This window comes from Phoenix dactylifera, chromosome 9 (genome assembly GCF_009389715.1).
Source record: "Phoenix dactylifera cultivar Barhee BC4 chromosome 9, palm_55x_up_171113_PBpolish2nd_filt_p, whole genome shotgun sequence".
Taxonomy (NCBI): Eukaryota; Viridiplantae; Streptophyta; class Magnoliopsida; order Arecales; family Arecaceae; genus Phoenix; species Phoenix dactylifera.
Window position 1 is genome coordinate 8,961,339 of NC_052400.1, and position 24,263 is coordinate 8,985,601.

Below are 24,263 nucleotides of genomic sequence, written 5' to 3' on the forward strand. Positions count from 1 at the left end.
GGCATGCAACCTACTCTTCATAAAAATTTGGCGAACATCTATTTAAGTTTTGATGTGGTCATGTGCACAGTGGCCTAAACCTAAATTTGAAAAAAATTGAGAAATAAGTAACTTTTAATGCATACTCGAAGGCCTAGAAAAATATATGTAGGGTTCTGCAAAGATTTGAGATGAAATTCATTTTTTAAATATTAATATTAAAAAATATTATTTTTAAATTCAAAAATAATTAAAAAATATAGATATACCAAAAATTATGAAAAATTAGTAGTACGTATTACATAATCAAACCTGTGGTTTTGGTTCAATACAGAAACCAAATATTTAGGATGAAGAAGGTCAGTCTGATTTGCATAACAGAGTTTCAGACAGTTTTCAGCCAAAATCAATTGCCATCAATCTGACTTCAATCAGTTCAGCACTGGTGGACCATAACCAACAAAGGCAAGCTTGATCTAGACCTTTTTTTTTTTTGGCGTATGTGTGTGTATGTGTTTTGTTCTTGTTCAATAAGACCAAACCTAGATTTTGCAATATCTAAGGTAATATCGTTCTGGTGTTGATTCAAAGAAAAACAATGGGCAGGTTAATTATTTAAATTATTTCTCCATCCAGTGGCTAAATTCTTTAAGAAAGATTATGTTCGTCATTTTTAAATATCATCAAATTTACAAATCTAGGAAATGTTTGTTAAAAACTATGAACAAATATTTCCCATCATTGTTTTCTGTTAAAAATTGCTGAAAATAGGGAACAATTTGAAACAAAGAATATATAAATAGAAAGATAAGGATTTGTTAGATTTTGACTCACATGGTAAATATATGACCGTCCTGAAAAAACAAAGTATTTCATCCTTACACCCATTTCATGAAAGAGGCAGACCATGTGAGACCTAATTGTTACCGTGGATTGGCACCCAAGCAAGACTTACCACCTTTGTTAACTAAAAATGCTACCTCTTGTTTACAAGCATCCTTAGGAAAAACTTTTTTCTCAAACAAAGATGTGTTAATTAGGAAACATGAGCCAGATTCCAGATCTCCTTGCAAAAAGCAACCAAAATTTAGGGATCCAACTTATTTGCATTCTATATTCTGAGTTGCCTTTGCTTTTCTTCTATTCTTTTTTCTTTTTCTCTTTCTTGTGAGAAAGCATTATATAGATAAATTCTAAATCCTCAGAGAAGCCTATTAAGTCACTTTCTCTGTTTTTTGTTCTTCTCATAAAGCCCCACCTTCTTTCCCTTATGTAAGAACTGCAACCATCCAACACTAGAGCTGCAAACAAACTGATCTAAGCTGTCTACCCGGCAGTTCACACTTGATTTACTTAATTTCTGTAAATTTTGTGCTATAAAACAAGTTAAATTATTGAGTTTGATCATGTTCATAAGCTTAACTAGGCTTCTTTATTAAGGTAAAGCAGCATTCATATCTCTCAATATTCTAAAAATATCACATTTCTTATACTATTTAATTACTATAATTCTTAGTCATATCTCACTTTCTTTTTTTTACTGTTTGTGATTCTTTATGAGTGGTTTAGGGTAAAAAAAAGCTTCACAAGCGTTCTCTTTCTAAAGTTTTACAAGAGTTTAACTATAAGAATGTCAATTACTTCAATTATTTACGAGCCCAAGAGGATCCAACTTGGTGTTGCTCAAGCTTGTTTCTGAATAATTTAGCTTGCGATTACATTTGAGCTTGATTTATTTAGTTGATGCTCAAGCCTGAACGAGCTTCTGAGTCAGAAAATCTGGAGATATTCACAAGCAGCTTGGTTCATTTGCAACCCTATCTAGCATTATTTGTATAGAAGACAACTTAGCATCTGAAGAGGTTTCTTCCCTATCTTTTATACGCTCATTTCTTTCAGTGAACCAACAAAACAGCAACAAGTACAATTCATGAAAATTTTTCAATCATTTATTTCTATAATTGCATTGAACCATCATAAACATATTACTCCAAAAACAAAGATTCTAAAAAACATCTCCCAAAGGTTCATTTCTTATGGAAATTGTTCTGCCATATTGCATTTACTTCCCTCAAATTCAGTTAGTAAACCTAGACATGACAAGATCTAGAGTCAGTTATGTATTGTATTGAATTGATGATAATCTCCTCAATCTTAATTGTGAATCTAACACATAGTCATAGGATATTGTGCCATACATTGTTTCTTCCTCATTTATTCCAAAAAAAACCCAAAATTTCAACTAGGTCCAAGATTACCATGAATATAAATAGCGATACAACTAAAATGGCATTCATTTGCAAGAATCCAGAAACATTACTAAAAATGTATTGGATGTTCTGTAAAACCATTATAAATACCAAGAACCTTACTTGTGATGGAAAACCATGAATTAAAATGACCAAAGGATTTGCAGAGCTTCCCTTCTCGATGCAGAACCATCTAAAGAGAAAAAAACACCATATTCATGACAAGAAAAAACATGGGATAGATGTATTGAAAGCTTAGCCTAACATGGAGGCCTATGGCTTCAAAATACCAGGATTCCAGGCTTGCAGGTTTCCTGAGTACTCCAAATAAGCTGATAGCTTCCTAATCACACAGATCGCTGAATTCACCTGAAAACATCGGCTGGGGATTGCGAACCAGCACCCATTGTAAGACCAAATATTGGATCCTTTGCTTTCCCTTTGCCTCCATATACAGGATGAGCTTTGATCTAAAACACTGAGGTTAGAATATCATCATGGGACTCAAAAATAGCGATGCCAGCATATAAAGGTGAAATAGATGAGGTGATAAAAAGTTTTGCAAAGATTCAATTACCAAAAAAGTTTTGCAAAGATGTGGGCATGAATATTTATGCCCAAAAGTACATTGAAACTCTATATATTGTGTTCACATAAAAGAGGGAGGACAGGAGGAGGTGGAGCTCTCAAGGGATTTATAGCATCATAACATCTTTTCTTACGGCTTTAGAGTGGTCAATGACTAACTTGTTTTCATAAACCTTCAACTTCAACATATGGCTGGTAGATTTTCAAGAAAAGAGCTTAGGCTTCTAGAATGCCCTTTGTAATTGAATAATATTGAATTTAGTCATTGAAATAATACAATAATTGATTTATACACGAAAAAGAGGCCTTGTTCTCCTCTATTTTATGACTATGACTGTATTGTTGAGAAAACTTTCTACACGATCATGAAAACTTATTTTGGATTTTCCTGACAAGCAAGGTTTGAAGTAGGATTGTCAATCCAACCTAAAAACCCATACCCAACCCAACCCTGAGCTGGACCCCACACAGACCGAATGATGAATGGGTTGGATATGATCCAAAGTTAGATTGGTTGAAACTTTGAGGTTGGTCTGGATTTGAGAATTTTAGACCCGACCCGACCTTAACCCCCATAATTACCCAGTTCATTCATACATACATATATACATATAAAATGCTAATTTTATTTATGTATCCTTCAATTCTATAATTAATAGGGGGTAGAAAAATAAAAAGTAATGGCATGTTAGGACATGTTTGAGTGTTGATACTTGACTTTAGGTGTATCTTATAACTTCTAGTCAATCATTGTTATACAGTTAACTATCAAGTACTTGTTTTCATGATTTAATTTTTGCAGCATGTATTGGATGATTCATTGATAACTTATTCAAGCACGGATTGTTTTAGCTTGATTAACTCTTCAAGAAATTGTGTTTGATACCTGATGGATACCCAGACCTGATCCCCATCTGACTCGAACCTGATGCACACTTTTACTTCTCGAACCTAGACCTGACTCGATCCTTCTATGCACTGGGTATGGCCAAAAAGTTAGACCCAAAATCCCAATGGGTATGGGTCTGGGTTTATTTAAACCAGGACCCAGCTCGACCAGATAGGACCCCTAGATTGAAGTATCACAGTGTGGGGATGTACCAACCACATTTAAGCATGGTAAGTACCATGGTATGCTCCTGTGTCTACTCGTAGTTTGTTGACACTGACCATTATATTATGCTGTACATACACAGTATAGGACTGTACATACTGCGGCATAGTTGGCTCTTCAAACCTTGTTGAAAACTGGAAAAAAATTTAAGAAAAGGTGCCCCCCTGGTTCCAATTTTGGTTGCCTTTTTCTCTTAGCCCCTGATCTCGTTGAAAGAAGCAAACTTGTATGAAAGAAGCAAACTTGTAATATAAGTGATTCATAGTTCATACTTCATGCATTCTCTAGGGCTCAAGTTATAATTTATTTATGGCATTGTTGAAACTAGTTCTAGAAGGCGGTGGAAATCCCTCAATTTGAATTGTTTTGTAAGAATTAAATAGGTCAGTTCATATGTTGGAATTCTTGTATATCAAGATTTTCAAGAAAAACAAAGGTTATCAAAAGAAATTCTTGGGACTGGTACCCTTACAATGTATGTGTGACACATCGTGAATGCAGGATGTAATTGTCATTTATTAAGATAATGGCACATGACACACACAAATCTGCATTCATCAGGGCAACCATCTATTTTAGTCATTCTCGTGATTTCGTAAACTAAGTTCAGTAAAGTTAGGGCCCCTTTGGTGTTGCTTTTGTTTTCTGTGCTTTCAAAAATCCAAGAAGAAAACTGAACTAGACTGAACCAATATGTAGGATGAAAGCCTTTTCTTTTCAGATTATTTGTAAATTGTTTAGAGATTTTGGCAGCAAAGATCTATTGCTTTCAGAAAAAAGTGAAAATAAAAACAAGGAATAGCAGAAATTCCCTGCAAATGCTACCTTCAGCAACAATCTTCAGGTGATATTTCACTTCTTTGTAGGAAAACGAAAACAGAAAAACAAGAACAATACCAAACAGGTCCTCAATTTATCCCATTTAAACATTCCATTTTTATTATTTATAAGACTAATATAATCACCGTACAATCTAATCTTGGTGTTGTTCATGATTCTTAGGCCCCAGATTTCATATTTGACCATCTTTGCAAACCCACAATAAGTATGAGAAGAGGCATAACATATACATATAACAATGCAGATGGTCGGTCAAAGTGGCTTGCTTTTTCAATAGAATAAAATTCCAAACGTTTCCTGGTTCTTGGTCAACAATTTATTCAAGAAACAGAAACGGGATCAGAAATTACCATTTTCCCCTGAGCAAACCATTCATCGGATCGACTAGGTCCATCTGAATATTTTCCTGTTCCAATCACCATGCATCTCCAGAATTAAATTATCAACACTCTCAGACACTCAAAATTGCCTTCTTTTCTTTATCCTATCAAATCAAAAACCATAAAAGTGAAAGAAACAAAACCTCCACTGAAAGAAAACCCATCTCCAATCGAGACTGGCGCGTCCACCAAATACTCCTGAGGGAGGATCCAATCACAAGATTCCCATCAGTTCAGGCGATTGATTAAATGCCAATCCATAGAAAACAAGAACCAAATCCTGCTCATTAAAATCAAAGTGGAGTACCTCCTCGCCGCTAGGGCTCGACATGCACCTAAATCGAAGCGTCTGCCGTCGGTATCGGGAATTGGGAAGGGATCGAGGAAGAGAGCAGATGGTGGAAGCGCTAGCTGGGACAGCCATGGGGGATGGAGAAGAGCCAATCGGTGGGAGGATTTCATGGCTAGGGTTAGGGTAAGGGATTTCTATTTTGTATTTGGAGGGAGAGGGATAGGGTTTCTCTGGCCCTCGCTTCTCCAAGCCTCCCTGTGTTCCTTTTTCGCGGGAAAATCCTCCCGGGAATTTAACCGGCGGTAATAAACATTACATCCGTCGGATCAGAGCGGATGCCCAGAAAATAACCAGTAAATAAATACCGTTTGGCAAGTGCAACAACTAACGGGCAAATGCGACTGGCTCCCGCTACTCAACATTTTCGTGTGAATTGGACCAATTATCTTTTGCCACATCAACGAGAATAATTTAGCGGGTACATAACAAATGTAGGTGCCATAAAGAACAAATAGGAGCATAGCTAAAGTGGAATAAATGCAGATAATGAATTATATGGAATCAAAGTTGGTTTGCATGCCTATCACAGACCAAAAGGCTGGTTTTTCAAAACTAGGATAGGTGTAAACCTTGTTGAAGTTGGATGAGTGCAGGATTCAAATCCATATCACTAGTACCAATATCCATTAACTTTAGCAAATAAGCTAGCAGTTAAAAAAGACACCCTATCGCATAAGGCTCCTATCACTACAAGCTCTAAAAAAGGATCAGATATGTACATAGCTATACTAAGAGATTATTTTAGTATTTTAACCTTGTAATATCTAAGTCACAATAAAACAATCTTATCACTGCATCAAGACCTATCCGATAACTTAGCTAGTAGTTGAAACCCTAAAAATAACACCATAATTTAGAGATGGAGCAAAAGTTCTATCGCTTCAAGGTCACCTATTGATATCGGAATGGTTTACATCTAAATATTCCAACTAATCCATTGAGAATGGGTTTCGCATAGACAAACAATATTTAAACTCAAACAAGCTAATGAGAAAATACTAACCTACCATTGCATTAACTATCATAAACTAAGCAACTAATAATGTGAAGCCTGGCAGCAAGCAAAGATTATAACATAAGTAGAGGATGAGCCAAGGGAGCCACAAACTCCCGAAAAATCTCCACAACCCATGTACATGGATTTCTAAAATTTACATGCCCCCCTCCCCCCACCCCTGCCAATTCGTACACTATCTCCCAATCCAGTGCAGATCTGGATAGAATTACAGAAAGTCTTCTATTTATAGCAAAATACCAATGGTAAATTTTCTACATAAGTGTTATGTTTAAATTGACACCTTTATAAGAATCCTTCTCTTTACCTCGTCTGACACTTGGCTAACGAATAAGAAATAATAATCCTGCACCGACTTTAATATCAATGAAAGTTCCTTTATGTAGCAGATGTTCTTCGACCGCACTCAAATGCTCCAAATTGAACAGAGTAAAGCGAATGATTTTTTTAATATACAATGGAATGTATAAAGCAACACTGCACAATTTTCATGATATATTTTCTATTATTAAAAAATAATGAATAATATAATTACATTCTTTGAATATAGATTCTAGGTGTAGATCTCATAAGCTTCACTTTTAAATATCTGCTCTAACGAGAATTTCAGATAGTATCTATCCCTGTATGCCAGCCCATAGATAGTCTCTATGGACTCTCTCCAGTAGTTCCTTGCTTGGGTGCAATAGTAGCGTATGAGTTGAGCTTGTCTTGATAAAGGATGTTGAGAGGGTGCTGAATGGAAAAACAAGAAAAACTGTACTAATGACTTGAGTTCTTCGAGGACTCAGGATATGGGTCAATCCAGCACTTGTCCTCTGTGACAGCCATTTGCCATCTATTTCTGAAAATCTCCAATTCAACATAAGACCGCTTCCTCACCTGCACAAAGCTCAACCTATTAAACATAGCAAGAGATAGCAAAAGCACAAGGAGATTGATCTGCACTAGTTCTAGATATCACAGCCAAAAGATGACTCTTTATTCTATAAGCTGTAAGCGTATGCAGGTTTCCTCAAAGTCTGTAAGCTCAACTTCAGTCTGCATTGGACTGACAACTCAGAAAGAAACCCTCATAAATACTTTGCTTTGGTTTTATCCTTCCACTATAAGCATTATACTTGGAGGAACTGCCTTTGTTTCCAGATATTCATATATCAATCATATGCCAAAAGTAATCTGTGAATTCGGAATGGAAAATGGATCTGTGATGGGCACAGTTGATTTTGTAATTATTTGGATTAAATCATGGATATGGACACCCAATAATGTGGGCGATAGAATGAATGGCTCAAACACAAGCTATGGTAGATAAGATACTTACTGCCAGTCTCTCATTGAAAGTATGTGATCCAGGATGCACCTGCCAGATCAAAAATATGCAGTCAGTCCGGTAAACTGATTGAGAATGCAAATTGAATAACCAGCAGACCTACCACTTTTTCCACATAAGAAGGCTTTGGCTCTGATGGTTTTGGTACGGTATGGTCTGCACAGTATGGACTATGGTACATACCTCATACTGAAACAATCCTCGAACTATTTTTCTTACATTTTATCTCTATACACCTTGGTATGAGTCGGTACATACCTTGGTATGCCTCGGTACAAGACCGAATGGGGCCTGTACCAATTCAAACTTAGAGTTTCGTACCGGTTCCTATTCAGTATGGTATGGCATGCCCCATATCGGGCAGTACAGGGTGCTACGGCAGTCCATATATTACTATCAATGAAATACCAATTTAAATTTTGAAGTTACACATAAGTGCACTAAAAGTTTCTGTACATAATGTTCCGTAGATCATTATGAAGTATGAACTACCTAAGGAGAATCCAGCTAACTAACAGATACACTGAGGCAACTATGCTCCACTTGGTGATTATAACACAAAGATGTGCTGATTATTGAGGATATAAAATTGTAGTGGAATGGATAAAGGGAAGATATAGTACTGCAAAGCTAAATTGAGAGTTTCTGGCAGTGGGATTTGATGAAAAAAATCGTATAGAAAATCAGAAAATTACCTTACACTATATATTTGATTGTGAACCTCAAATCACATGCAACAAAACAAGAATTCTTGATACAAACAAATAACTAAAAAAATTAAACAGAAGAAAAGAAAGAAAAGCCAATTTGCATTTGATGAGAGGTCATTGTTTAATAGATTATTGCACCAGACTACCAGTTAGGCAATATGTTAAATCAGAAGTTAATTTTCTGATCCTAAGGTAAAAGACAATTAAATACAGTCCATGATGGGGATTTACAAACAAGAATATTTGGTGAAAATGATTAAAATCTTAACAAACAATCGCCTAGCAGCTAAGAAAATTGGTGAGTCAAAACTCTGAGTTTGAGCACCAATGGTAAAACCAAATATCTTCTTTTTTAACAAGAAAACCAAATAAATCAAAAACACATATGAAAATTAAGTCTGACATGAGAAGCAAAGGTTTCAATTTAGGTGTTCTTTGAAATTTAAAAGCTGGAGAAGGTGTCCAATGGCTTACCTTCTTCTCATCAAACCCACCAAGTGTAGGGATTCCCATATGAACTATATATTCACTGTCCACCACTCCAACATTTTTGCTCCGATCACCCTGTTCAGAAGGTTAGATTTTTTTCCATCAGAAATGTACAAAAAAGACTAATTTGGATATGCAAATGTTACCTGTGCACAATAACCAAGCTTCATGTCTAGACCCCAAGCATGAATCAAGTCATTCTAGAAAGAAAGGATCAGGAAAAGACATGATTTTTTGATATTGCTGGATTAAGAAAATATAGTATAACAATTGACATGTATTATGGAGAATAGTCTATATACTTGAATCATATGCCATGCACAGCGCCAGGCAGCTCTTGAAAAAACAGGTGCCATCATTTCTACCCACCTGCAAAGTATTTTAACTTAGTTTCTCAAAAAAGGATTTTTGCATCAATAAGATAAAATACAACAACAAAATAATCTTAAATGATATTGAGGAGACACCTATTAAGGGAAAAGCTACACAAAATGTCCGAAGAAAAAATAAAACACCAAGACCAAGGTGGTATGGAAGCAAAGCCCCAAAATAGCATATGCAAAAGAAACTGGGTGTTTAGCAAAAAAAAAAAGGAAACTGGGAAAACAAAAGTCAGATCCTCTTTTCTGATGAGATGCTTGAATCACATTCCTTGAAAGCTATCGTCATCAACGAAATTGTGGAACATTATATGCTTCAGAAGCATGTACAGCAACAAGTATGTTGTTATGCAATGACTTTGGACTCGTAAAACAGTCCTTTGGTCATGATATTGGAAATGAACAAGTGACTAGTTTTGTTTTAAGTTGCAGGAAGACTTGGTCTACTTCCTACACAGATAGTATTTGTTTAACGTATTACCCATGCAGCTGCCATATTAGATGATGTCCATGCATACTGAAGAGGTTTTGTTTTCTTATAATCAAGAAGGATACTTTCACCTATGCTAGAATTGACAATTGTCCTTTAACCTAAGGATACAATTACTGGTTGTTACATAACCTAGTTGTTCTAGGGTCAGATGTTGTACCACATGCAGTAAAATAAATGGATCTCCGTAGGGCATTAAGTAAGAGTAGGATGTCCAAGAAGGAATTTATCATTAACTTCTACCCATATATAAAGACAACAATGTTATGGAACACCAAATCCTAGATATATTCCTCCACCCTTCTCTCCCCGCCCCCAACACCAACACACAATTTTCCTTTTTTTTCTTTTTATATTTGTTTTGGGGGGGGGTGGTGTGCTGGGGAAGGGGGTGTTTGGGGGGGTTTACTTTTGCCCATCTATACAAAGATTGTCTTCAGCATAGATGCATGATTCATCAAAACTCAAAAAAGTTCTACAATGGCTATCAAATTCATCCAGTTATTTGAATGGTCTCAATTTCAAATATATATATATATATATATATATATATATATATATATATATATATATATATCAAGCATGATTAATTGAAGTAGTGGATAAAATTGTAAAATACACGGTCTACCATACTAACACAATGAGGAACTGTTACGAAAATCAGGTTCAATAGACAATTCCTAGCTGAAACAAACAAAACTAGTTCGAAACACTTGGTATATACTTGTATTGAGTGAGACAGACCAGTATCTAAAGTTTCTAAATGGTACCGATTGATACCAAATGAGAAGGGTCTGGAACCTTTTTTTTGTTTTTCATTCAAAATAGGGAGAGGAAGAGGAGGGACCAAGTGGAGGAGCTTCATTTTCTCTAGTTCTTCTATGAATCGACACATCCAAAGCCCTAAAGCTCATATGTTAAGCTATTCTACCTTCACTTCCCTTATTTTTTTTGCTTAAAAAGGACCAAAACTGAAACAAAATAGGGGCAAATCATGCCAATATTTCTTCTATGGCATTATTTCATGACATGTTGTAATCTAGCATGTATCTACACAGTGGCATATTTTTTGAAGCATTTTCATTCTGTGTTAATTTTTACATAAAATATTTAAAAATAAAAAAGTATTTCTCAAAAATAGCATGTTAGTGTTGTAGTGTGCATGTGCTGCTATTTTTTTGGCAGCAATTGATTTAGTACCACCAAAAGTTACACCAGAATTTGCATATGTTTAACACTAACTTGGTCCAAACTAAGGTTTACGTACCATTATTGGATACCAAATCGGTACCTTACTAATATGACATAGAAAGCCCAAAATTGTATAGTACATCTCCCATATTGACATAGAGCCGGGAGACCATTTTCTCATATGGTACAGGTTGATACAAGACAAAACTAAGGGACACTGATCAGTAGAACAAGAAACCAATAAGTACGGGTCGGTTCCACATCATAACAACCAATTCGGCCCTTGTGCCATATCAAACCTTAATACCATACCGATACCTTACCGGTACGACATGGTAATGCCTAGTACCAAGTGGTATGGGTTGATATGGAAACCATAGCCCAAACAACTCTTGGGCCCATGGTGGAGAACTGGAGATACAATAGCTCTAAATAGAGTTTAATTTTCATAATTTTGTGCATTAAGAAATAATTTCTAATTAAAACCTATGTAAGAACAAGAGAAATAAAAATCATATTTTTATTGTACCAGTTGCGACCAATAAGATGCAGTACACTATGTACCATTACATACTGTATTGGGACCATAGCACCTAACTAGTACTTAGAGTCCTCCTACCAAGTTTAACTTGTTTGGAGTAATTAAATTCATAAAATTGGAGAAAAAGCCTTTGAAGTTCCATGAGATTTGAAAAGAGTGTAATGGATAGGAATGGTCTAATACAAGGGTTGTGTTCATCCTTAGCTCACAAAGTAAAAGCCAAAAGTTAAAATAAATGATCACCAACAACAAGCTAAATCGAAATATGTTATAAGTTTTACACGACTTAAGAGATATAATTATTATTTATGAAAAGTTTATCCATGATTCCTTTAATGATTGCATCATTAGTTGTATGATCTAATCCTAGGTCCTAATGGTTACATTTATTTATAGTTAGAGGTTAGTATATATTTCATAGTATTATCCCCTAGACAAATAAATTATAAGGTTTGTTTGAAGGATAAATTTGATGGAAATTCGTTACCTCTAGGAACCTAGTTAAAATTGGTTGTTACCTCTTGACTAGATCATGTGTTGCATTCGTGTGGCTTTTTTTATGCATCAAGAGCCCAACACAATTAGAATTGGCTTTAGCCATCTCAAAGGTTCAATAGTTTCTTGGTTCCCACTTTGAAAGAACCTTTGTCCTTTTTGTTGTTATTAGAAGGGACACATGCAGTTGTACGTAGTGGGTGTGAAAACGGTGTTTTGTGAAGGGTTATTGCTATTAACTTGAAAAGGAGGAAAGAGGAAGAGAAGAAGAAAGGGGAAAAGCGAAGAGAAAAAAATATTTTCAAATTTCAATACTTGTCTTAACTCTCGATATCTCGGCTCGTGCTGCTGCTTCTGGGGTAATTTTTTGGCATAGTATTCTCTTGTATTAGGCTCTTGTGAGTTTTCTCTCATATCTTATTAGATACTCATAATTTGCCCTATAATCTGAACATATAGCGGATCTCTCACTCTTCTAGTAGACGTAGCTCGATGTTTGGGTGAACCATGTTAAATCTTGGTGCATTATGCTTTGCTTTGTTTTGTATATTTTTTGTTGTTCTATTCAAATGTTCCTAGGGTTATAACAGCCATGCCAATTCAACTGCCATTATTGGAGGACACAATGGTCTCCTTTGCTAACATGAATAATCTAAAGTTGACCTAGGGCTCCTACCTCCTCGCTCCCTCCATAAATATTCCTAGTGGCTAATCCCCTAGGATATCCTCAATACTCAAGACCTGTTTGGATAATCTAGCGGGATTTGGGCTGAATTTTCTGCTGAATTTATATACTACAAAGCCCATTTGAGCATGACCCATATCAACCCAACACCCCCTAGCCCGAATCATGCGGGAAGGAAAAAAGACCACCATGGATTTTTTTTGCTTCCAGAAGATCAACAAGCCCACGGCTAGGATGTAGGCTGAGACTTTGATAGGCCTTTAGAAGATGCTAGGCTGGGTGGACCAACAGGTACAATTCCTCCATGATGTCCCTGTAGAAATATTGAAACAGACCCGCAAAGAGGTGGGTGCCTCAAGGCATAATCCCCATGCTCCTATGTCTAATAGAAAGAGGAAGAACGATATCAGACAGTGGAATCTCTTGCAATTTCTTTTGAAAGTTTACACTATGCCCTCTTACAACAAAGTTTATGGACTTATAGAAGCCTTGAGTCAAACTCATCAGCTCTCCTCTATATATTATATTATCTTTCTCTAAAAGTATAATCATCTATTTACGACTCTAGGATTTGACAATACCAACATCTTTATGACATATAGAGAATGGAGAATTCTAATCATGCTAGGCCATCTTTATGTTGTGTAGCGCATACTTGCCATTTCCATTAATGTTTTATGATAAAACACATAGATCTATATATTTCTCACATGGGACCCACCACCGTGTTTGCAATCACTAGAAAACTTTGATAACAAAACAAGCTCAGTCTGAAACACCCATTAATTAGCTTGGTAGGTTTTAAGTCAAGACAATGTGAAGAATTTAGTAGGCAAGTAGCCTCAATCTCCGCACAATGGGCCAAATGAAAAGAACCATATATTCTAATTATTGTTACTGCAAAGCTTGTAAAGTCTATCTATTTCTAATCTCCCTTCAAAAGGTTATCACATGAAAGAATTTTTTCATAAAGCATGGTATAAACCAAGGTTCACCATGTCAACCCGAACCGCCCAGTTCGAGGTGTGTCGTACTATACCGGGGGTAGAATAGCATGGTTCTACCCCTCCATTTGAGATACTAGTGAAGGCGGGGAGGCAAAATGGGAGAGGAAAAGAGAGAGCAAGGGAGAGGAAGGAAGAGGGAGGGGAGGAAGAGAGGGAGAGAGAGGGAGAGGGAGAGGGAGGAGGATGGCCAGAGGAGGGGCGTGGTGGGGTAGAGGAAGGGCTCTGCCCTCCAATTCTCTTAATTCGCTCAAAAAATTAAGTGAAGTCAGCAAAGAGGTTGCCGACTTCACATAATTTTTTTAAATAAAGGGCCCCCTTCGGGACCCCTGTTTCGAACGAAACGGGGAACCAAAGGGGGGGCCTTCCTCCGCCCCTCCATGCCCCTCCTCAGCCCTCCGTTGGCATCCTCTGGCCATCAACTTCCCTCTCTCCCTCCCTCCCTCCCTTCCTCTCTCTCTCCCTCCCTCCCTTCCTGCCTTCCTCTCTCTCTCCCTCCCTCCGCCCCTTTCTCTTTTCCTCTCTCATTCTCCCTCTCCCCTGCACTTGCCGTGTCGGTATGGGCCGCACAGAACAGCACAAGGGCATGCCGAACTATGCTGCTGGGCAACTGAATATAGGCCTCGGTCTTGGCACAACGATTCTTGGTATAAACGCTGATCTTGCACAAGAAAATAAAATCCAAAGCTCCATACCAATTTCTAGAATACTAGATTTGAAAATTTTCATTCTCCATCGAGGAAGCAACTTTGCAAGAAAGTCCTACTTTCAACTTCCAAATTCAAAAAAGGAAAAAAAATTTCCATTCCCTTTACCATAGAAGTTGAGGTGGAGTGCAATTCCAATCTACTTGTATTTTGGGCCATCCAATTTAATCTTTCGGATAGACATCTAACAAGTCTCACCAAAAGGAAATCCTAACTATGAAACATCCTAAAATCAATAAAAAAAGAAAATGTGGTAAGTAAAATATTAAATAGCACAACCACATAACAAACCCCTATAGTCTCTAGTACTTCAATCACTTCATCACTCTTACCTTTACAACCACTATTAGATTAAAAAAAAAAAGATAAGCATTTATACAATAACCCATTTGATAGGAGACATGCCTCAAAGTTTGACATATTATCGTTTACACCAGAGCTGATCACGGGCCTTCTGGCCCGCCCAGCCCGGCCCGGAATTTTTCGGGCTTGGGCATTAAAAAAAGGCCCATGGGTTGGGCCTGGGCAAGAAAAGCGGCCCGACCAAAATCGGGTCGGGCCATTTTGGCCCATTTTCAGATTCCAAACAATGAAAAAATCGGACCCATCGGGTCGGGCCTATCGGGTCGGGCCGGGCTAGACGGGCCTAGAACCAGATTTATAAAGTCGGGTCGAGCCTGGACAAAAATTTAAATCCGACAGTCGGGCCGGGCCGGGCCTGGGCATAGCCATCGGGCCTAATTTCTGCTGTAGAGCCCGGCCCGAGCCCGGCCCGGCCCGGGTTTTGATCAGCTCTAGTTTACACACAGTGAATATAGCCCTTGCAATCTTTCTCAAGCTTGTAGCTTAGATTATCTAAATCTCCAAATCCATATGCCCATCAGGCCAAGAATTATCTTCTGTAAGCCACCTCATTAAAAGATTCCTTTCGTTCCAGCCTCTAGACTGCATCACTTATCATGATGCAATCCACTTTTAACCTTAAAATTGTCCCTTTTATAAAGCTTTGCTTTATCCTTTCAATATCACTAGGCTGAAAGAATATTTGGCGCAATTAAAAACTAAAAGCAATGTCATAATAAATAGACATCATGATGTATATATGACTTTTGTTCATGTTCAAGACAAAAATAAAGCATGGCAATACATCAGTGATGACAGATGGATGCAACAAATTAAAATGAACGTACCCTGTGCATGGAGGAGCAGTACTGTTCTCATAACATCTCCCACCACCAGTGAACTTGTAAATCCTTCTGTTGAAACAATAAATAGTTTTCTACAATTATTTGCAGCACTAAGGAAGTAGACACCAGCAGTCCATCTCATGCATTGTATTTCCATCCAAATGAAATTGTAGCAAAAAGAAATGGTTGGTTTCCCTTAAAAGATAAGAAAAAACCTGTGTACATCTCCTTTTCTCGAGCGTGCAGTGATTCGATGATGAATCTCAGATTTTGAAGTGTCCAGAGCTGGTTGCGATATCTCTAGTCCTTCCCTTTTGATGAGTGATAAATATCTGTAACAGTCAAGTGTTCTTGTCAAACATAAAAGACTCAAGTATAAAACCTAATCAAAGAGATCTAAAAGATGCAATATTATTTTATCAAAGCCTGTGATTCACTCCTTATAAACATATTACTCTGATTTAATCCAACAATGCTTATGGCAATAACATGCGTATTTGATTGTCTCAATTAGGAAAGTTAAGGAACAGCCAACAGGAACAGGAAAAGCTTCAGAGAGAAATTCTCAGATCTCACAACAATCAACAGGAACAGCTTCTTATGGCCAAATAGCAAAACCTTTAGAAAAGATGCCAATTGAAGGCATTTTAAGCTCGAATTAGTGAACAATATAATCCTAGATATAAGCATTTACTCCAGGTGGTTTAAGCTCAAAACCAAGTTAATGAGAAAATTTTGAGCTTTAAGATCCCGGGACTAAATCCTGATTATTTAAAATATACATATATTAGAAAGAACAAAATAGCACGTACCTCAGGGGATGAAAGTTTTCCACTTGAAGATCCTCATCCCAAAGGAAGATGTAATTATACTCAGCAACTATATCTGGATGTAAGAAACGCTTAGCAAACCACCTGCAGAATTTTAAAAATAGGTCTCAATATGGTATAGATGCCTGAAAGATAAAAGCTCAATTAGTGCTTGCAAAAGATTTTATGCATGAGAACAGTACCATTTTGTTTGATTGATTGCCGATATATGCAAGGCACTGTCACTCCATTGCAGGTCTCTCCATTCATCCACAACACCATCATAGTGGAAAAGCACTACCATGAAATCACTGGGAGGGAACTGAAGTATAATAAGCAAAAGAATCAGAGAAAACTAAATAATCTACAAAAAGAACTCATGTCAAGAATATTAACAGGAAAAATATATTCGGTAGTAACGTTATCTGTACCTTCTTTACAATTTGATTCACAGCTTTTTTTTGCATTACTCCAACAGGGATTGCCAATAAGCTCTTTGATGATTTGGTTTTACCCTGTTCTCAACAAATTGCCAAGGACATCCTTAGAGAACAAATGTTTAGATTAAATACCTTTTATATATAAGTGATATGATGTCTTCTAAAATGGAGAGATCAATCTACTAAAGGATAATAATTCTTTGTTATATCATTTGTTTTCTACACTTTGCTCTTTCAATCTTGCCTAGAAAACCCTTTGAAGCATCTTTTACCATGTGCAAGCTTTACTTGTAAGAAAGTACAAAAAATATTTTTTTATTATACTCATATTTTCTCCAACAAATCTGACATGAAATGATCATTAGGGGTTTCATATGGGACATTCAATTTGTGTCCTATAGATGGTAGCAAGATGATACTAAAAATCATAGCAAGGTTCGCCGTCTTGGTACCGGACCCCGTACCTGTGCCACACTAGTACTGTGTCGGTACGGTACGGTACGGAGTCCTTTTGGCATATCGAGTGTCAATACGCCATCTGCACCGGATACCGGTACCAAACTGATATGGTACGGTATGCCACGTACTGTCTGGTTCAGACCGATACGGCGAACTATGAGTCATAAAACATGCACAGTGTCAACTAGTAACTGAATCAAATTTTCTTCTTTAAGTTAGTGCTTAAGGTAAGTTGTTGTATAGTGAAAAAGAAGTTCCTTGGGTAAATGTTAACAATTTTCTTACGGCTTGAAACAAGTCGACAATGGTCATAGAAATTCCTTATGGTCTCCAGGTGATTGGAGTCTCCATTGCAAAGTTTGTGTGCATCTAAACTAACTCAATTTGACTTTGACTTGTTCCATCCCAATCCTACCAAGCATCAGAAATCATAGGACATTTATGATCCAATAGGATCAGTACATTCATTGCAAATCAGCCAGGGCACTTCAAGTAGGTTTGGACAAGGTTCGAGAGAAAATCCGCCATATTGTAATTCAACTGCCAAATTTCAAGAGAGCATAAATTATGCATACAATGTCCATTTTTGACAAAATTTTCATGGAATTTCAGTATTTTATTAAAATCTATAACGTGACAACCTGCTGATAGGCCTATTGTGCTTGAAACAACCCCTCAAGGTCATTTAGGGCTCTGAAATGCCCGGTCAAACTTGACCTACTATCTATAATAAATGTTGACCGAATCCCAATTCATAATCCATAAAGATTTGAGCAGCAGAACTAGAGAAAAAGCTGATGTAGGAGCCGAAATTTATCCTTTGTTGAATTTTAACATTTTTTTCTATTTTTGGGAAATTCAATCTCTCAGCTAGAAGAAGAATCCAACTATGATTTGGAGATGCAGACCTCAAATGCATTGATTGGACGAAAGTAAATAGAATATTTATTCTATCTACTCATAAAAATTCGTTTTCTCTACTTCTTTTATTCTTGTGTGTGAGATTTGAGGAGTGGATTACAGGAGGAATTACAATAACTTGCACAATATTTTTTGGTCTCTAGTTCTTCTTTTAATACAGGCTTGTACTTGAACAAAATGAGTTGAATCCTAAATTGATGATTAATGTAGTCTGAAATTGTAAAGCTACAGCAACATCCTCAAAAGTAAATGGACAAGAGAGTAGACTTATAGAGGTCTAAAGAATCCACACATACACACATGTATACATACATACCTATATATATATATATATATGCAAAATCCAGCTGAGTGGAAATAACTATAATTCAAAGAAAAAAAAGAAGCCATACATTGTAATAGGAATTGGTAGTATGACCTTCATTTATGTATACATACTTCACAACAACGTCTGAAGTTTCTGCCGAAACTGATCTGTTTCAGCCAGGACAGGTCCAAAACTGGCCAGAATTTTTTTGTTTCAGTCAATTTTGGCCAGTTTCGGCCAGTTTTGGCTGAAATATTTCAGCTGAGTTTTGGCAGTTTTGGCCAAAATCAATCAGAACAGATATCTTTTATCTTTTTGTTTAATAGGTATATATGTCCATCATTTTTTAATATCTTCTAGAATTTGTTAAATAATTCAATATCACATTTAACTAAGGCTCTACTGATTTAATTTAAATTATTTTTGGCTATGTTTTGCTATTATAATGGGCAAGATGAAATCAAGTTGTGTGCCTTTACTAATTAGAAAGTGTTATATGTTTCCATTCTTCTTTCTTTATGTAAATGAGTTATTTTTTTTAATTTTCTTATAGAATAAGTTGATAAATTAAAATGAAGTAATGCAATAAAATGTGTTTTCGTTTCGATGGACCTTTTCTTGCTTAAATATATTGTTAAAATGGATCGCAGTGAAATATGCTCAAATGTTTTTCTTAAATGAGATTAAAATAAAATAAAGTGAAATATGCTTGAAAAAAGTTAGGTAAATGAAAAAATTAGAGCATATATGGAAATTATAAACAAAAGAGAAAAATGTAGGATAATTAGTAAATTTAAAGAAAGTTCAGGATGAGTACCAAAATCAGCAAAAAGTATTATATATCTGATGCATTAAGCTTTAAAGCAGCTCAGTTTCAACCTAAACTACCCCTCCTCAAATTATGATTCTAAATAAGTCAACAAAATGAAATAATTTGATAACGTTAATTTTTTCCCTTAATTTTTCTATTTTTTAAATTTTTCCTCTTTTTTGCCCAAAACTTCAAAACTTGGAACGAAACTGTTAAAACACCGAAACTGCCAAAACCAAAACTTTACTTAGTGGACCAAAACTGAAACCGAAATCCAGTTTTAAAACCTTGCTTCATAGAGCATGATTTTACAAATAGTGAGTCACAGATTGAGAATGTAAACAGCCAACATCTATCAAATAGAAGTTGGCCATTTTCTTACCCATAAAATGGATGCTTAACACACCTTTCCTTTTGGAGAGCCCCACAGAGGCTGCATCTCGAAGTTCGATGTTTGGCTAATAATGCCTTTTGGCAATGGTTCACTTCCTGTGGGCTTTCTTTGACTCTAAAACCAGCAGAAACAAAATAATAAGAATATAGTAAGTGAATTTATTTCCACAGAAATAAATAATATAATGACCACAGAAGAAGACTTTCCACACGTAACATCATGCTGTAGAACTAAAGCAAGCTGCAAAAAAAAGAAAGTACCTTGCATAAATTGGATTGAGTGGTCTGCGTATTGAGTATGGTCTTTGAATTGGTTTGACTGGTCTGTACAGAATTAGTTGCTCCCCAAGTTGATACTTTCTGCAAAGTGAAACAAAAAAAATACTCTCTATAAATGCTAAACATAAAATTGGCATAAAATCATAATAAACTTTTTTTTATTGATAGCATAATGCATTGTTCTAGTGTGATTGTTTAAAACATCTGCAGTAAGAAAAAAAATGTTGCAAATTAAAATGCATTCAAAGGAGAAAAACAGAAACTTATTAATAGAGGTGCTTTGCTGATAAGAAAAGGGAAAAACAAGGGAAAAAGAAGAAGATGAATCTCTGTAATTCTGATTATGATTGATGCTTTACAACAATTTGTACATCACAATATCGCCTAATTATCTGTCTAATAAAGGAAATATCAATCAGATCTGGACTAATATAGCAAATATCGTGTTTACACCCTCAAACTCAAGATGGCATGGTAGAAACCAGCTTGAGTTTGGAAACTAACTCTCAAAAACGTTTGGGTGTATGTGCCTTGGTGAAGATATTGGCAATTTGGTCACTGGGGGAAATAGGGCAAAGCTATACAATACCATAGTGAATGTGTTGGCAAACAAAGTGACAATCAGTTTCAATATGTTTAGTACGCTTCTGAAAAACATCATTATGAGCAATTTAAATAGCACTTTGATTATCACAGTAAAGAGTGGTAGCACCATGGTGAGAATAGCTTTCAATTCCTCATACAAACGCTCATAAAAGGGCTTGACCCATCTATATGGAGGTAGCTTCATGGACTCTCCTGAGCCACTGGTTCACATTCAAGGCCAAGCCCTCCAAGATGGAAATTGTGCTTTTGTTTCATAGTATTGTCATTCATATAGCCTGTGTCTCCTACAGTTCCACAAGTTCACTAAAAATATTGGGTGCCTATTATAGACTTGATAGGGCATGAAGTCCTCAAAGATGGAAATTGTGCATTTGTTTCACATTATTATCATTCACAGAGTCTACAGTCTCCTATGGTGCCCAAAGTTCACTAAAATTATTGGGTGCCTATTACAAAACCGGCAAGGTAATAGGTCATTGAGATTTAGTATTAAAAAATTAATTACCGCTCACTTTTGTGATTATAGTACCGCAAGCCTACCTATTGGAGGTTATTTTGCTAGTGTGAAGACCTGTGCGAGCATGTGTTTAGTCCCACATCGGCTATTTAGTAGGTAGATATTGGGTACTTATACAGGGCTAAGGAACTCAAGTAATACCTTCCGGCTAGTCTTTTTAGGTGACGTCCTAAGTTGTTACAAATGGTATCAGAGCGGACTCAGCCCATGGCCTATGTAGATTGTGGTGCTTGCGGACTCAGCCCTTCCGGCTAGACACTGCAGCACATGCCCATTGGGACTGACCACGGACCGATTGTGGTGCTTGTGATTAGATTTAAATAGAATTGGACCCGTAGCCTGGCAAGGATGCCAAGACTTAAACGGGGAGAGTGTGTGAGGATCCATACAGGCGTGTGTTTAGTCTCACTTCGGCTATGCACTGGATAGATCTTATGTACTTATACAGGGCCAAAGAACTCAACTAATACTTTCCGACTAACTCTTTCTCTATATTTCCATCATCCTTCTTTGTTTCCCCTTAGAGTAATAACCTTACCAATGGGTCCACCCACCTTTTGTCATTCTACCCCATAGGATCTTGTTATGTTGAATGAAGACCAATAAACAATACAGAAGGCATTCAAAAACTATCTACTTTGGTCCAGCTGTGATACCCAAACTTGCTGACCATGAAGATGGTAAAATGTGGTCTTCACAATTACCATACAAAAAGTGTTTGAACTTTTTAGCGGATGAATGAAAGTATTAGACAAGATCTTCAGTCAACTAAGGCTTAAAGTATCTTGTAGATTGTTGAGAAACAATTATTCCAAAAGATGATTTTCAAAGAATATTATGACTTAAAGCAACTATATGTAAAATGGAACTCCCCATTTACCTATGTTGAAGAGTTTGATGCAAAGTTGATCATATTAGAGAACAATTCGTGGAGAAATGCACCAGTAAAACCATAAAAGGCTGGGTTCTACTGGTAACCCACATTCTAAAACATGCAAACATTTCATTCTTCAAATCGAAAGAAAAAATCTACAAGATACTGGAATAATGGGAAGTGCTTGCTCATATTTTACTGATGAATTTAATATTCCAACACATTCCAAGATAAGGATACTATAGTTAAGTAAACCAAAAGAATCAAACAGACCTCCTTATAATCAGTTGTAACAAATGCACTCCCCATGAAGAAAACTATGCAGAGGAGAGCAGCTGCAGGTATAAGGTTGCAAAAACATCGTCTTTTAGTTGCAGGATCTGTGAACAGAGAACCCTGCAGGAAAAATCAGAAATAAATGAACTGAGTGCATGAAACAAATAACTAAAATATCTTTCAATGAGAAAATGGAAATGGAACGCATCAGAATACCACATCAGAATTACAAACAGGGAGATGCGTGTAAAGTTACTTTCCAGAGTAATTTGATTGCAATAGAATCAAAAATTCATTACTTGAATGATTAAAGAGACTTGCAGTGAGATTAATTAAGCCCAGTTATGGGCTAGATAGTATTCAGAGATTAGCGTCACTTTTCATTCGCAGATATTACTAACTCATTTGAATATAATTAGCAGTGCAATAATTATTTTGCAGAATCCAATCCTTTTCATCTTAACACTTCATTTTCATCAACAAGTTAAGAAAAATGACCATGTAATAGTTACAACTGAATTTCCATAGAGGAATGCATTTTTCTCAGCAAATTGCATTAAATTAGATAAAAAAGGATTTTTAAACATCAAAAAGTGAAATATTATAGCCGACAGAACTAGAAGAAACGATCATAAACACAAAGTTATCTTTATAAAAAATCCAAGTTTTCCATATAAATCAACAAAGAAACAGCTCACAAAGCTCGATAGACTCACCTTCCATGTACTTCCAATCAAATTCTCCAAAACAAACAAAACCCAGAAAAGGAGAATCAAAAAAAAAAAAAGAAATTTATGCAGAGCCCAGATAAGCAAAGTCATTTAAACCAAGTGAAATTAAATAAAAACGAGGGTCTCACCATAACCGCAGGCAAGTGAGCGTGACTCCCGGGAGCCTTCAAGAAGAACCAAGAAAACGAAACAAAAGCAACTTCTTGAAACGAAATGGGCTGTATATGTTTCAGAAGAGATTAGAAAGTCGCAGGGGAGGAAGAGCAGAGGGCCGAGAGGAAGAAAGCTACCACTTTTAATAGGTCTCTAATTCCACATGAGTATTGGGATTAGGAAAGATAGATGAGAGAGAAGAAAAGAGAAGGAGAGGGAAATGAAGGGAGGGAAAGCGAAACGGTTGTAGCTTTTGATTGCCGTCGTCTAAGCTACGATTAATTTATACTTCTTTAGTCAAAAAAGGAGAGAGAGAGAGAGAGAGAGAGAGAGAGAGAGAGAGAGAGAGGTGGAGGTGGGCGGCTTTGTTCCTTTCGTCCTAAGAGAGAGAAAGCAGAGAGAGAGAGAGAGAGAGAGAGAGAGAGAGAGTTCATGGAGGACATCTGTGAAACTGTGAGACCGTGAGCTTGTGGGTGCCGCGGTCTCCGGTTGCTGTTGCGTATGAAAGGTATGGATTTTTTATGTTGTTGGGATTCCCAAAATACCCCCAATTATTTGTTGGATTGTCTCTAGTTTGTCTCAAATGCCTCTTAACCCATTTTTTTCACAAAATTTCCAAGATTAATAGGAGTAAATAATGTGCTTATATTCGCTCTAAAAGAATAGAGAGCCTATCCTCTTTTTTTTTGGTGAAAAATAATCAAGGATATCTAAACTTCCTTCTTTTTTTTTTTGATTAAAAAACATAGCCATGCAAGTTGGACTAGCCCAATGGTTGCACTAATTTTCTATTTTGATCATGCTGTCTATCTTATGATTGAAGATAGCTTTCTCACGAGATATCTCAAAATACTAGAGATTAGTGTATTTCTTAAAAATGTCCTAACAAAGTATATTTCATGTTATCTAATTTGGCCTACAGGTTCTATCACATATGAACCATAGATACAAACGAGTT

The 24,263-nt window shown here is 36.4% G+C and overlaps 2 protein-coding genes across 6 annotated transcripts; both read right to left on the reverse strand.

Annotated features, from left to right (window-relative positions):
• Positions 1-2,107: 2,107 nt before the first annotated feature.
• Positions 2,108-5,714, reverse strand: LOC120111866. 4 transcript variants are annotated; one of them, XR_005513273.1, is made up of 5 exons: positions 5,458-5,694; positions 5,294-5,348; positions 5,121-5,176; positions 2,519-2,698; positions 2,108-2,421 (listed from the first exon to the last, which is right to left on the reverse strand). XR_005513273.1 is itself a non-coding variant. In XM_039129936.1 (5 exons), exons 1-5 carry the CDS (start codon positions 5,610-5,612, stop codon positions 2,372-2,374), a joined length of 504 nt encoding a protein of 167 aa, XP_038985864.1. In that variant the 5' UTR covers positions 5,613-5,714; the 3' UTR covers positions 2,108-2,371. The 4 variants fall into 4 exon arrangements, 3 of the variants coding, with proteins under 3 accessions (XP_038985864.1, XP_038985863.1, XP_038985865.1); XM_039129936.1 differs by having other exon boundaries at positions 2,519-2,706; positions 5,458-5,714; XM_039129935.1 differs by having other exon boundaries at positions 2,598-2,698; positions 5,458-5,704.
• Positions 5,715-6,937: 1,223 nt separating this feature from the next.
• Positions 6,938-23,632, reverse strand: LOC103716141. 2 transcript variants are annotated; one of them, XM_039129938.1, is made up of 15 exons: positions 23,443-23,632; positions 23,281-23,370; positions 22,419-22,541; positions 20,131-20,229; positions 19,883-19,984; positions 16,970-17,053; positions 16,742-16,860; positions 16,542-16,643; positions 15,945-16,061; positions 15,733-15,798; positions 9,352-9,418; positions 9,196-9,249; positions 9,035-9,124; positions 7,842-7,880; positions 6,938-7,399 (listed from the first exon to the last, which is right to left on the reverse strand). In XM_039129938.1, exons 2-15 carry the CDS (start codon positions 23,281-23,283, stop codon positions 7,280-7,282), a joined length of 1,185 nt encoding a protein of 394 aa, XP_038985866.1. In that variant the 5' UTR covers positions 23,284-23,370; positions 23,443-23,632; the 3' UTR covers positions 6,938-7,279. The 2 variants fall into 2 exon arrangements, with proteins under 2 accessions (XP_038985866.1, XP_008802242.1); XM_008804020.4 differs by having other exon boundaries at positions 23,281-23,632.
• Between the last annotated feature and the right edge of the window lie 631 nt (positions 23,633-24,263).